The 14,720-nt window shown below is 37.2% G+C and overlaps 1 protein-coding gene across 29 annotated transcripts in view; it reads left to right on the forward strand.

The window, feature by feature from the left end:
* The window catches only part of Ptpmeg (protein tyrosine phosphatase Meg), a 445,326-nt gene that overhangs the window by 126,330 nt on the left and 304,276 nt on the right, over positions 1 to 14,720 (forward strand). For 20 of the 29 annotated variants that reach the window (XM_067121392.1, XM_067121403.1, XM_067121390.1 and 17 more), the window contains one exon: positions 13,925 to 14,080. In XM_067121392.1, the coding sequence (XP_066977493.1) occupies positions 13,931 to 14,080 (150 nt within the window). In that variant the 5' untranslated portion in view covers positions 13,925 to 13,930. Of the gene's footprint in view, positions 1 to 12,104; positions 12,292 to 13,924; positions 14,081 to 14,720 lie in introns of those variants that run through there. The other 9 variants (XM_067121393.1, XM_067121410.1, XM_067121397.1 and 6 more) reach the window with 3 other exon arrangements.

The following is a 14,720-nucleotide window of genomic DNA, read 5'->3' on the forward strand; positions in this document are numbered from 1 at the left end:
CCGCCAGTGGTATGAATGATTTTTTATCTTTTCACTGTAAAATTTGCAACAGCTTAGATCTGACAGTTTTTTTATTTCGTAAATTTCACGTAAGCTATGAATGACAAGTGGTTATCTTCATTAGATAATAAGTGGAATAAGTGATTTATTACTCAAAGAAAGAATAGAATTGCTCCTCGTGTTGTGTTTTGTTGATCAGAGGCTTATTGATTCGAGGACTAAGAATCTTTCTAAAGAGTGATTATGGGATGAGGCTTTCTTTCCTAAACTCGTCTTCAAACTTTTAATTCGTTGTTTGCTACCACAGTCCCTTACCCAAGTTTCGAAAGCAGATTTTTGACCGATTTACAACACGTGCCCTTCCAGTGATTGAAAACTTAGGATGTTAAATTAGGAATCGGGAAGTTTTGAGTATGGGCGAAGTTTTAATGAAGGGCAAGTCTCTTTAACTTTTCACATTAGGAAGTATAAAACTCGGAAGGTTTTGTTTACAGCAAAGGTGTTTTGGTTACCAAGTCAGTTGAAGCTGCCTAGTCAAATAGCTTTATCCTAACTGGCTACCGTGAGCCCATGAGTGGGTCCGGGGGCTGGATGCTCCCCCCCCCTCCCCCGTTAAGTCAGGCCAGGTTAGGGTATATCCTTTGTACTGCCGTTGCCAGACTTCTTAGGTTGCCTGTAGGAAAGCAATAAGTTTATACGTAAGTTAAAAGTTAAAGTCCTCCTGGGCCTCTGTAGGCTCATAGGGCAGGCGCTGATCTCTTGTTTCATATGAATATCGGTATTAATAAATTAACAGCAGAGTCTAAAGATTTACCTATAGACCTTGATTAACAGTATGGGTGAGATAGTTCATAAGGTAGAAAGCTGCGATTTTGATGAGGCTAGGTTAGGTATATCCCATGAACAAGCTTTTCACAAATTTCCGCCGACGTTTAAAGGGAGTAGGTTAGCAAGAGTTTTTAAGTAGCCGGTATGACTAGCAGCCCTTTTTAGATCCGTTGCAGCGTGCATAGCCGAAAGCAAACCCGCGCGCCATTGTGTCGTTATTTCGGGATGGAAATCACGAGATTGGGACCATTTGTTCCCAATGCAAAGAACTGAGAACCTTATTAAAGCTCACGTCAGGTTGTAAGCGCTTTCTTTACCGACAGAATGTCGGAGAGGAAACACAGACTGTTTTGTTGGTCTTCACACGCGTGGTTTTATTTTTTTTTTTTATAGTTTCGTGGATAAGGATTCCACGCGTATTTTTTTTTTTTATTGATGCGTATGCAGGTAGTGTGTGTTTGTGACAGTGTTATTTTCTTATTTGTAATGGTTATTGTTTTGTTGCTTTTGAGGCCTTGACATTACAGGGGGTTGGAAGCGATTGTGATGATTTGTTGCTTAAATGTTAGTTCGCTTTTATTATTATTATTATTATTATTATTATTATTATTATTATTATTATTATTATTATTTCGAGTTCTCACTGCATCACGAGCAGTGCAGTGAAGATTCAAATCTACAATAAGTTTCAAAGCTTTCAAAGGCCAGCTCTCTCTCTCTCTCTCTCTCTCTCTCTCTCTCTCTCTCTGTTTTCTCTCTCTCTCTCTCTCTCTCTCTCGCATGTTATTTTGATAGTAAAATTATTATTATTGTTATTATTGTTATTAGTGTAATAATGTTTTCTTGTACCGAACACTTACTATGCTGTGATATTTTTTTAACACAATGGATATAAAGTATAATTACATCGGTGATAAGTCAGTACAATAAAGCCATTTAATTATATATCCTTGTATAACATATCTCTTTGATATGTTTCCTTATACATCTCTTTAAGAATTGTAATTTCTATCGTTTTTTGTCTCAGTATAATTTCCATCTTGCATTATTTTGGAATAAGTGCCAGAGTAACTGCCGTGATTATGTCTGTTTGAAATGCATGTGTCTGTTGGTTAATCCCTAACGATTTACAAGTATGAATGGGTAAATGAATAGATGAAAAGATAAATGATTTTCAGCAAAAAGAAATGAGAAAGGCAAACAATGTTTGGCATGTTTGTCGAGCCATTTAATGTTTTATGGATGAAAATAGATGATGAAGTTTATAATACACAGATATTTAACAGGAAGGGAAGAGTGAAGTTAAAAAAAGTGCTGGATCAGTCTGCAAACGACCTCATGATATATAGCTGACTGTAATCGTTATTCTTTGATGATGAACAACCTGACTGTACAAAAGCTTAGTAAGCTACAGATTGCAGCGACCGAATTAGGCTATTATGTAATTGAACGTAATATTCTGTTGAATTTGAATGCTTCTCTCATATCGAGGTTTAGAGAGTAAATTAGCCTTAACGGTGATATTATTCGAGTTATTTCTTTTTTAATCTCCAACCTGGCTGCAACCCACCACAGTCAACTAAACAACAGGTGTATATTTCACTGCTAAAATCCACTGAGTTTCACTGGGCTTTACCAAACGTCCCTACATCCTCTGCTTAGGTTGGGGATCGACCCTGACTTGTCTTGCTGATGAGACGAGCGTTCTAAACTAGACTATGAGTGAGCTGAGGAGAAAAGTATTGGAGGAGATATTTAGGGCCTAGGGCCATGCTTACCTCGCTTCGTTCCTCAACTCCCCTCCCCCCAAAAAAAAAAATGAAAATGAAAAGAAACCTCAGTAACTGATCGTACTCTCCAAATTGTGCTGAGTATTTAGGATGGATATTCATCCTCTCCAAGACAAAAAAAAAAAAAAAAAAAACGCCACCTTACAATTTAATCTGTATTCTTTTACTACCTGTTTTCGCTCCTGATCTCCCATAATCTGTGAAAGTGCACACCATAGACTTCTGATTTAAACTTTTTTTTTTTTTTTTTTTTTGCCAAACTGCCATTAATTAGCGAACTTTATTCTTTGAGTGGTCGCGTTTCCTTGTGCCTCTACAACTTTTATGTGTGAAATTTAGGTTAAAATTTCTTTTAGAATTAACTGAAGGCCGTGAAAAATATAATATAGAAAATAACTTGATAATTAGTCAAATGTAGTTAAATGAATGTATATTAAGGTTATCCTGTATATTTAACTGATATAGACTCTGTAGGTGACACTCACCAGTTTAGTGTTCATTTTTATATTTCCTAAGGGTATTCGGTACCCTTTTCAATAAATGCCTCGGGTTATGACACCGAATAACTTACAGCGATCACTTAATTTATTTTATTTATCTATTTCGTTTATTTATTTATTTTTATCTATTATTTATGTTTATCTTATTTATTTTCATTTACCATTCATTCCACGAAGGCCTTGAAATCTAGAAGGAAAGGAGTGAAAAAATTTACCTTCCCAGTAGGACTCGAACCCACGCTTGGGACGAGGCTGTGGCTAGTGCTTAACCCTTTTCATCACTGGACAATACAGTACACATCCAACTGTCGTCTGAAGTGTGGTGCTCCGAGAGGGAGAGTATTATTGACTGTCCCGGATGCTGTTTAAGATGCAGAACTGTATCCGACGGGCGAAAATAACCTCTTCCTCGTCCCCTTGTTGATCTCCAACTCCCACTACCCTCGAATTTGTCGGGGATAAGATGCTTCTCACAGAGAGAGAGAGAGAGAGAGAGAGAGAGAGAGAGAGAGAGAGAGAGAGAGAGAGAGAGAAATGCTTCGCTTCGCCAGAGTGGGGATTACCTCGTCGAGAAAGTTCTGTTTATAATTATTTGAGGGTATACACTTCGACTAAATAGTGAACGCCCACTTATCTCTCTCTCTCTCTCTCTCTCTCTCTCTCTCTCTCTCTCTCTCTCTCTCTCTCTCTCCAACCTAGTTGTGACTACAGCAGTCGACTAACAACCAGTTGATGATTCACCACACAGCTCGAAAATGATGTGTAATAGATTTTTAAATAAGACACACCCCACACACAATTCCTTTCCTTACCAGAACCTTGAGACCGAACCCTAGTTTCCTAGAGAGAGAGAGAGAGAGAGAGAGAGAGAGAGAGAGAGAGAGAGAATTTTTGGCTGGCCTTTTATGGGGTGTGTGATGTATAGTTAGGGCCGAATGAAACAGGGGGGTTGGTGGTGTGGGGAGGTGGGGGGAGGGGGATGTAGTAGGGACTGTATTGAACATGAGCTAGATATTGAAATTGCTCTTCCCAAGAGAGGCTATAGACCTTGGTTTATTGGACACCCCTATCATCAGGCGAGAGGCGAGGCAATGTAAACAGATGTATGGAGACCCCTAAAGGGTTTAGTGTGATCTCAACACTACTAGAGGTATTTGAGATGCTATTTTGTAAGAATTTGCAATCAGTCCAACGTATTAGAACAAATATAAAAACTTTATTAAGAAGGATTATATAAAATATAACTCAGTATCATCCAGAAATCCTCTTCATAGAAGACAGTTTCAATTCAGGCCTAATTTTTGGACTTGGAAAGGAAAAGTTATTCATATACATTATGAGAGTGGAATAATTTAAGGGGCTGTGCAGTCGTTGGCTGGCTTTAGAAAGTTGTTAGAATTTCTTTGTCTTTGCTTAGGTGACGTGCCTAGAATTGTATCACCCAGTTAATTGTATAGCTGTTGTGTTGGTGTTTTTTTTTCAGGAGGTTGCTTGATTTCTTTTATATCTTAACTTTGGTGGCGTGCCTAGAATTGTGTCCAACATACAGTTTAATGTTGTAGTTTCATGTGCTGGTGGAGCTTGGAATTTCTGCCTAAAATGAAGGTATGAGCTTGCGTGTGTGTGTGTGTGTGTGTGTGTGTGTGCGTGTGAATGTGTATGTACGTGTGCATGCCTGACGCTCTCGTTCTTACTTACAAGGAAGTCGAAGGTTATATTCGCTCATCAATGGAGCGCATGAACGGTCCAGTGGCACTCATCCAAAGCACCTGATTCCTCGCCTTCCCTTTACTTCCTCTCTCTTATCCCTCTCCTTCTCCCTCCTACTTTTTCCCTTCTTTTCATCTTCCTGTCATTAGTAAGCAGTGAATAATCCCCTTTCGCCCTTCGTGATTATCGTAATCATCTCTCTCTTTCTCTGCTGCTTCCACTTGTAATTTAGTTGTGGTTTTCCCCTACTTCCACTCAAGGACAAAATTAAGGCTCAGTTTTATTCCACATGATGTATGGTTCCATCGAGCATTATTGCTCATGGCGTGCCTGTAACTTGGTCGCTTACTTTTCCTCGTGCGCAGCTTGAATACCTCAGTAGAATCGATTGGTTGTTGTTGTTTGTCTTCCAAACAAACGACCGTCACCGAGTTTATTAGAATCTCGGCATTTCCCGTCCTGTATTCGATAAGGCCTCGATGAGTTGTCCCTTTTTGGCTGTTGCTCAGCTTCAGACTGACAGATCATTCCCAATACTTCTGTTTCACCAACAGACCAAACGGTTAATTTTTATATCACGTGGCCATTTAGATATGATCACTGGAACTTAATTATATTTCGTCTCCTGTTAGATTTAATTGAAGCATTGAGATGCCAGTCTTTTTACTAACTGGTTGGCGTAAAATGTTTATAATCATCATTCGAATTCAGTAGTGTCCTAGAATCTCAGTTTATCCTGCCTCTTTTAGTAGCAGATATGTATAGAGCATTAAGACTTGTTGTACCCAAAAGATCAGTTTAATAAGATTACGAGATTCTAATTATTCCCTAGCATGCACTTTCGTCAGGTTTCTTTTACGGTCTCAGCAGGTGATTCAAATCTGTTTGGCAACGACTGCTTCCAACCCCCCCTCCCCCACAACCTTTCCCCTCCTGTCTTGTTCCATTCCCCCGCACTTTCCTTCACCACTCTCTCTCTCTCTCTCTCTCTCTCTCTCTCTCTCTCTCTCTCTCTCTCTCTCTCTCTCGTTGCTTTACCCGCATTCCCCTTTTCATTCATTGGGTTATTCATTGAAGATCTTGAGAACTTCCTCTTATTATTCGACTGGGGTTATAAAATCTCTCTCTCTCTCTCTCTCTCTCTCTCTCTCTCTCTCTCTCTCTCTCTCTCTCTTTTTGCTTGTTACGTAGATTCCCTTGGCCGTGTCCGTCCTTTTAGGGAAAACTTTTGGAAAAGGGGAATGTTGATTTGCATTAATGGTAGGGTGCTATTCGATACTTCAATGAGCGTACTAATCAATAATTCTCTCTCTCTCTCTCTCTCTCTCTCTCTCTCTCTCTCTCTCTCTCTCTCTCTCTCTCTCTCTCTGTAACACGTGCCTGGCGTGGTCTGTTAGACTTCGTATCTGCGAGTATGATTCGTAATAGTGCTTTTGTCTCACTCAACGTATGCGTGTATTCATACATTTGTACATACTATATGTATCTGTACGCATATATATATATATATATATATATATATATATATATATATATATATATATATATATATATATATATATAGACAATGTGTGTATTTGTGCGTGTATACACACACACATATATATATAATATATATATATATATATATATATATATATATATATATATATATATATATATATATATATATATATATAGTCCTCATTAGTTCATTATACACCAGATAGTTATTCGATAGTGTTGGACCTCAGTCAGAATTGTTTAGAACCGGACGACTAACACTCAGAAATTACTCGCTCAAGTGAAAAGGTGTATGAAAAAAAAACACGTGAGATGACTTCACAGTTACTAAAGAAAAACAGTACACATATTATTTGGATTGATTTTGAGAGAGAGAGTTCGCGTATGTGGTTACTTGAAGGATTTATCAAAAGCATCTTTTCTGAATGGCATTGTGGCACTGAATTTGGGAGATCATAATATGATACTGGGATTGGAGGACTTGGGAAGATTTGAGACCGTACGGGCAATATGTTCGGCCACGTTTCTCTTCTCACTTTACATATCATTGATTTCTAATGTCTGGAGATGTTTCCACATGCATACCAAGTATGCTCTCTCTCTCTCTCTCTCTCTCTCTCTCTATAGTCCGAGTTGCGCGAGTGGGGTTGCTCTAGGCTTGCAATCGAGTCGACCCAAGTTGATTCGAGGGGGGAGGAAGGGTCGGTATTGGAGCGTTTCCTTAGTAAACCGGAGTGTCTCTGTTGACCTTAACACTACTAAAGTACCTCGCTGTTAGTTGATTGTTGTGGGTCGCAGCTGAGTGTGTATATATATATATATATATATATATATATATATATATATAATACATACACATATATATGTATATATATATGGAGAGAGAGAGAGAGAGAGAGAGAGAGAGAGAGAGAGAGAGAGAGAGAGAGAGAGTATCAGACGTTAGTGAATAATATATTCCGTCAGACTTTATTTTAAAAGCTGGTGAAACCGTTACTCTCTCTCTCTCTCTCTCTCTCTCTCTCTCTCTCTCTCTCTCTCTCTCTCTCATAAATTTATTTCTGTTTGGCATATTTTATACAGTTCCTAAGTCAGACTTGACATTATTTTTAATAACCAATACAAATAATGACCGAATTTAGACGGTGGAAGGCTTTGACAAATGATTCTCTCTCTCTCTCTCTCTCTCTCTCTCTCTCTCTCTCTCTCTCTCTCTCTCTCTCTCTCTTGAACGGAGAACACTCGGACTGTTCAGTAGGTTGGTCCGGAAACTAAAAATAAACGTAAGATAATTGAGTTGATGAAAGGTTCAGTGTATTTGTGGGAGTATCAAAAATACCGTAGTCGTACCTTTCCATTATAAGAACTGTTGACATTTGTTATTATTTCTGGTTATGGTGCTTTAATTGACCTGCTTTTTTGCATTGATGATGGTGTTTTTATATTTAATAGAATTAAATACACCTGGGGTAGTCCCATCAGTGCACCTCATGTGGTGCACTGTAGGCATCACATAAGATTCTTTGCAGCGTGCCTTTGGCCCCCTAGCTGCAACCCCTTTCATTCCTTTTAGTATACCTCCGTTCATAGTCTCTTTCTTCCATCTTGCTTTCCACCCCTCCTAACAATTGTTTCACAGTGCAACCGCGAGGTTTTCCTCCTGTTACACCGTTGAAACCTCCTTTACTTTCAATTTTCATTTCAGTGCTGGATGACCTCATAGGTCCCAGCGCTTGGTCTTGGGCCTAAATCTTTGTATTTCAATTCCAACATTAAATTCACTGTAAAAAGTTGCAGATATATCGTACGAAAAAATAATAGAGGAATTTAATTCTGGTGATTGAAGTTCATTTCTCGTTATAATGTGGTTCGGATTCCACGATAAGCTGTAGGTCCCGTTGCTAGGTAACCAATTGGTTCTTAGCCACGTAAAATAAATCTAATCCTTCGGGCCAGCCCTATAGAGAGCTGTTAATCAGCTCAGTGGTCTGGCTAAACTAAGGTATACTTAACTACTTACGAAAAAGAGCTGGTGTGGACCTCAGAGTAGAACCCGCGGAGTAGCACACACTGATCAGTAAAATAAATTGGGACAATTGCCCAGGACACGTTGATCCTACTTTGGTAAACAAAGGATCTCGTTGGTTTCACTAAGCGTGACAGGACAGACATGCATTTAACTCTCGTACCAGGACCTTGTCTGTCCTGTTTTTGTAAATCCTAAGAACGAAATAGATTGTGCGGTTTCCGAGTTTTCTCTTGAGTCATTGACTAGATGCTGATGATCATTAGAAAATACTCACAGTAGCGTGAGTCTTGAAATGGAGAAACAAATCCACAGAAATGCATGGTACGTATATTTAGAAATAAATCTTTCTGGAGAGCTTTCGGGAATCTGTACGGTTCTAGAGCTCTGTGTAGATTTATTTTTGAATATGTGTACCCATACATAACTGTGGATTTGTTTCTCCTTGTTTATTATTATTAATAATAATAATAATAATAATAATAATAATAATAATAATAATAATAATAATGAACCATGAGTTAGAGAAATTTTTTCAATATAAACAGAATTACGAGTAACGAAAATATTTGTGATGTACACACATATATATATATATATATATGTATGTATGTATGTGTATGTTTATGAACACACACACACACACACATATTTGTGTGTGTGTGTACGCGAAATAGTAAGCCGTTTCCTTAAGACGGGGTTGCTATAGAAAAAAAACATTAATCTGTGCCATATTGATTCTTTGTATATAGCCTATATGTATATACGCATATTTAATAATTTATGAAAATGCTCATTTCGAGCCCAGTGGTGGGATAATGCCTTCATTGCACCTCACGTGGTGCTCTGTAGGCATTATTGAAGGTTGTTTGCAACGTCCGTTCTGCCCCTAGCTGCACATACATTTTAGCCTTTTACTTGACTCCATTCCCACTTTCTTCCAGCTTGCTGTCCAACCTCTCCAACTCGTTCTTGAGCGCTGAAATGCTGAAAGTGCCCAAGTGCTTGTCTTTCTCGCCAGATTTTCATAAATAAAATAAGATCAAACTCCCATTGCGAGCTCAGTTCTTGTAAGTTGCTTATTGCCATGTTAGCTTACAGATAATTTATGTAGAAACTTTTGTAGGTCTTTGCTTTCATTAAGATGCTTCTGTTTTATAGGGATTTATATTACAATTGGGACTGTCCTCTGAAAACCTTCGAAATTAAAAGTGGTTAAGTGTCAAGTGAAATGACCTGAAAAGCATTGAAACTTCTAAAAAAAAACAAAGTCTTAGACTTAATTGAACAGAAAAAACTAATAAAATAAGTGTTGGACTTAATAAAACAGGAAAAATTAATATTGATTTTCATCTGAAATGTATATGCAACTTCCATGTGTATAAAACAAGTGTCCTCAGGTAAAAGTGCTGCCGTAACCAATCAGTCTTCGTAATCATCATGAAAAAGTGACTTTTACCTCGTGAAGTTTCTCCTAGAACTCGATTTGTCTTCTGTGAGTTTTATAAGCGTCATATAAAGTCAGATTCTTCAGTACAGAGTAGATGCGTTACAGTCGTAGCGATCGTGAGTTTTGACTGATAACCTCGAGTGTTGTGGCATTTTCTCCGTCGATAACGTTTGATAACGAAGTCCCCGTGTTCATCGTTGTCCAAGAGGAAAATAACTGTTCAAAAACGAAGACAAACGACATCGATTCCTTCACTGCCATGTAAGTGATTTTGGTGATGGCCTTATGATTATCACAAGCCTCATCATCATCTCTTGTCACTGCCATCGAAACGTAATTCACACATATGCAGCCAGCATCTTGAAAACCAAATAACAATTTTCGTCGTGTTTTTCTCTGCAACGCAAGACTGTGTTGATGGTAATCCTGTTCAATAGTTCCGTCTACGTCATCTACTTTTGATGACGTAATCAACATCGTAATTAATGCAAGCGTAAATGTCTGTTTCCATCAAAGTGATACAAAATATAGCAAATAGATTCTCCGTAACAGGTAAAAGTTTCCTATTCTGTAAACTGAAGTGGTCATTGACCTTTTCATCGTAATTTTCAAAAGAAGTACAATATGTCAGTACTGTTGCGTCAGTAACAGAAAAAGAAGTAAGTTTTGTCTTAATGAATATGAGAGGAGTTACCGATTTATATCTTCGTCAAGGACGACATGCATTAGTATGAAATGACGGTTATTTTTTCTTTTATTGCCGTCGCCATTATTTATCGCCGTCAAAAAAGTAATTTTGGATAAAACTCCTCGTCATAGTCATCACTGCCTTAAAAACCTGATGTGGTTTGGCCTTGTAACACTGTCGTGGTTGTGATGTGCCTGTCTGTCTGTCTGACTGTCTGTGTCTGAGTTTCTAGAACTCTGCGTAGTGTATTGTGTTGACCCCTCGGTGAAGAATACAAACCCGTTTTCTGTGCGTGTTTACCCTAGGTCTAAGGAACGTTGAAAAGAAAATAGAGCTTGTTTGTGAAGTGCTTTAACACCAAAGAAAGTAGAACGTAAAAACCTTCTGGTGTGCGTTAGGCGTTAAGGTTTTTGGAAACTTCGTGTTGGACTAGACCTTGCTTTAAGTGCTCATGTGTCATGGTTCCAGCTGACTCCAAGCTTGAGTCAAGTGCTTTAAGTTGTTAGGATTCCAGCGGACTTCAAGCTTGAGTTGAGTTCTTACGTGTTTATGGAGTTTGGGAACTTCAAGCTTGAGTGAAGTGTTATGGTCTATAGGAGAACTTGAACTGCGCGTCCAGAGCTAAAGTGTTGCGGTTCTCAAGTGCTGACACCCTTGGAGTGTAGAGAAAATAATTTTAAGTCTGTGGACAAAGTGCATTAAATTTGAACGTATTTTAACAACCATTGGACTTGAGGTGCAAGGAACACTTGGTATACAAACTGTGCATTAACAGTAGAGTTTTAGCTTATAAGGCACGTTGGGAAAATGTTCAACTCAAAAGACTGTCCCTTTCATATAAACGGTTATTCTTCAGATTAGTTGAGGATAATTTGAAGTTAAGGTTCTTACTTAATTGATGTACAATGTGTTCGTAATTTCGTGATTTTTGTCGAAAGTTACTTCCATCCTATAAAGATTTTTGCGTGCATTGCTAGTGTATAATCCTTGTAAGTTGCAGTTATTTAAGTAACTAGAAGCTGTCAATTCCTATGTCGAATGTGTTAGCTAGTTAAGTTTTTAGGGACCAAAAATAGCCTTAGAATTCCAACTGAATTATTTGAAAAAGGAAGTGATATTGACGTCGGTGTTTCGAAATAGAAAAGTTCAGATTGGATGAATTCGATATGCATTACTGGCATTCACTGAACGAATAGAATTTTGGCCAGTGATCAAAAGATATAAAAAAATTAGACGTTTCCGTTCTCTGAACTGTGACAATGTGAGTCATATTGCGACTGATTAACTTTGTGGAATACTTTAGGGGTCAGGATTTTGAAAATTTTTTGTGTAGAAATTTTTCTCTAGAGAAAGAATTTTGCTTAGAAAATAGCGTTTGCTCCTAGTTTTTGCACTAGACGATGTGGCGATTCATGGCATCAGCCGTAGGATGAAAGCAAAACATAAATAGTGTTCGCCAGTGAAGGAAAAACAAGAGAAATTTGACAGTTAAATAAGATGACGTTTTCATTCCATCCCAGTCAAGTTCGAGACTCGTACTAGGTGTGAAAGGAAAACTTTTTTATAGACAATTTTGCGCCTGGACGAGGCAGCAACAGACTGAAAAGACGCAAACGCGAGTCCGCATCACCGTCAGCCAATCACGCAGCGTGTGAAAAGACTTTATAAACATTTTGAAAAAAAAAAGGAAAATAAACTTTTCGAAAAAAGGAAAAAAAAGATAAACAGTCGGAATGCTGCTCTTCATGGTCCTACCGCGACGCCTCCCCAATTTCGTGCACATCTACCTTCTTCAGGTGGGTGGGTGGGTCTGTTGCAAGAGAATTCCTTCCATGTGATATATTCGTGCTTTGACCCGTGACCTTGAAAAGTGGACTTTTTTGTTGCATGGACGGTTCTGCGCTTTTTGTTTCAGTTGAGTTTTTAATCGTTAGATACAAATCTATATTGGATGTGTTGATAAGACAGTGAATAGTATGTTGTTAGAACAATGCTTTGTGTATTTATCCTTTAAATGTCTAATTTCCTCTACATTTTAGAGATGATAAAATATTTAAAGTGTCTGTTTAGTTGGCTGAATGATTGTGTGTTTTCTCCTGTATGTATTATGTTTAGATTCCTTTCTTAAGTGATGATAAAATCTCGAAAATAGACCATTTGTTTTTTTTTTTGCTTGAGCGATAATCTGTGTTTTTTATATCGCTACTTGTACGATACCGTACCTATTCTGTAGGTTTTTAGCTTTCGATCCCCTTAGATAACTTCCTGATTTATTTCAAGTGCTGATAGAGCCTTGGCGTAATGGCGTATTACATGCTCGTTGTTGTATTGTTTCTCAATGTGTCTTACTTTCTGTCGGTTTCTGGGAGAAATGAAACTGGTCTTGGTAGGGGGTCCGATTTATTTGTATTTTCGACTTCATTGGTTTTTTTTTTTTTATTGTTGCAGTTGGCAGTGTTTGAGCAGGTTGGTGAATTGTTTCCTCAGGTCTATACTTACTTTTGGTAATTATTTAAAAATGCATGAATGCTATATGTAAGGATACCAAGTTGTTAAGAGCAGGTAAGCTACATATGCAGGTACAAGCTTTTATTTGGGCTGTATTGCCTTATTATTATTGTTATTAATGTAAATACATACTATAAATAACCCATAAACCCTTTTACACACGTTATATATATAATATGTAATATATGTATGTATATATATTATATATATGTATATATATATATATATATATATATATGTATGTATGTATATATGTATGTATGTATGTATGTATGTATGTATGTCTGTATGTATGTATATGTATGGCATACGTCACGTTTGAATGTTGCATGGTATGTAACGTTTACTTTAATTCCCACCTCTCTCAGTTCTAGTAATTCTTTATAACAGTTATTTAATAGTCTTATTTATACCAATGAAAGTTCAATCTTTTTATGTTTTTACATGTAGGAAATCCCAAGAGTATTTGTTTCCACGAAGCTGCAGTTTATTTATTTAACTGTATAATTAGTTAATTATTTTATTTATTTATTTCTTGTGTGTTCTTGGGAATTACACACAAGCACACATATACATAAGTACACACACTCACACACACACATATATATATATACAGTTAGTTATATATATTATGCATTGATTTTTAGATGTAATATATGCATAAGCTTTAATTTTTCCAGTACTTTATTTACTGTATGCTTAGAGATCTTGATTTTGTAGTGTGAATTAGTATTGTTGTTGCTTCCGGTTATTTTCTAATTTTTGTTTAGATTTTGTCCATCGTTCCTCCCCAAAATTATATGTGGTTGTTATTTTTAAACAAATGAAGATGGAATTTGATTTTCCTTTCTTTTTCTTATAATCTTGCCACGTTAATCTTACCTTAGTAATGTACGAAACTGTGCGTGTCTTCTCCTGCAGGAGGGGATGCTGGAGGGCGTGTCGCGGCGTACCTTCGGGGGATCGTCAGGGACGTACAACGTTCGAGCCTCGGAGCTGGCGCGCCACAAGGCCCTCAAGACGTTGCGCGTTCAGGTTGCCTTCCTCGATGACTCCACACAAGTCTTCGAAATTGAGGTGAGCCTCTCCACTCTTTCGCGGGACGTGTGCAACCACGTTTAAAACCAGCTGTTTTTTTTTATGCTTTTATTTAACGGGGTTTTCAAACCTTCTTTGGCTCGACAGGATATCTCATTAATTTTTTTAGTTTCAATCATAAATCGGTTAAAGTTTCTGTCAAAACTAAAAAGTATATTGATAATATATAAAAAAATAAAGAAAAGTTTTTTAAAACACGCTTTTATTAAAATGCACAAAAAAGTAAAAATGATTTTTTGAGACACACCAGGATTTTCTTACAGTTAATCATGTGTACAAAAAAGTGTGGGCGCCAAACATGGAAGGAATTGCTATAAGAAACGAAAAAAATATATTTCTTTTTTTGTAGCATTTCCTTAGATGTTTGGCGTCGACGCTTTTATTTTTGTAGTCATGATTAAGTGTAAGAAAATCTTGGTGCGTTCAAAAAATTATTTTTTACTTTTTAGTGCATTTTAGTGAAAGCGTGTTTTTAAAACAAGTTTATATATTTTTTATTATTTTTTAAGAAGAAAGGCCGATGGAACGACAATTTTTTTGAATAATCCAAATTAAAAAGGCAGTTGATTGTTTGAAAATAAAATTTAGAAGAGGATATTTTTTTTGAAAGAGAAAACTA

This window comes from Macrobrachium rosenbergii, chromosome 19 (genome assembly GCF_040412425.1).
Source record: "Macrobrachium rosenbergii isolate ZJJX-2024 chromosome 19, ASM4041242v1, whole genome shotgun sequence".
NCBI lineage: Eukaryota > Metazoa > Arthropoda > Malacostraca > Decapoda > Palaemonidae > Macrobrachium > Macrobrachium rosenbergii.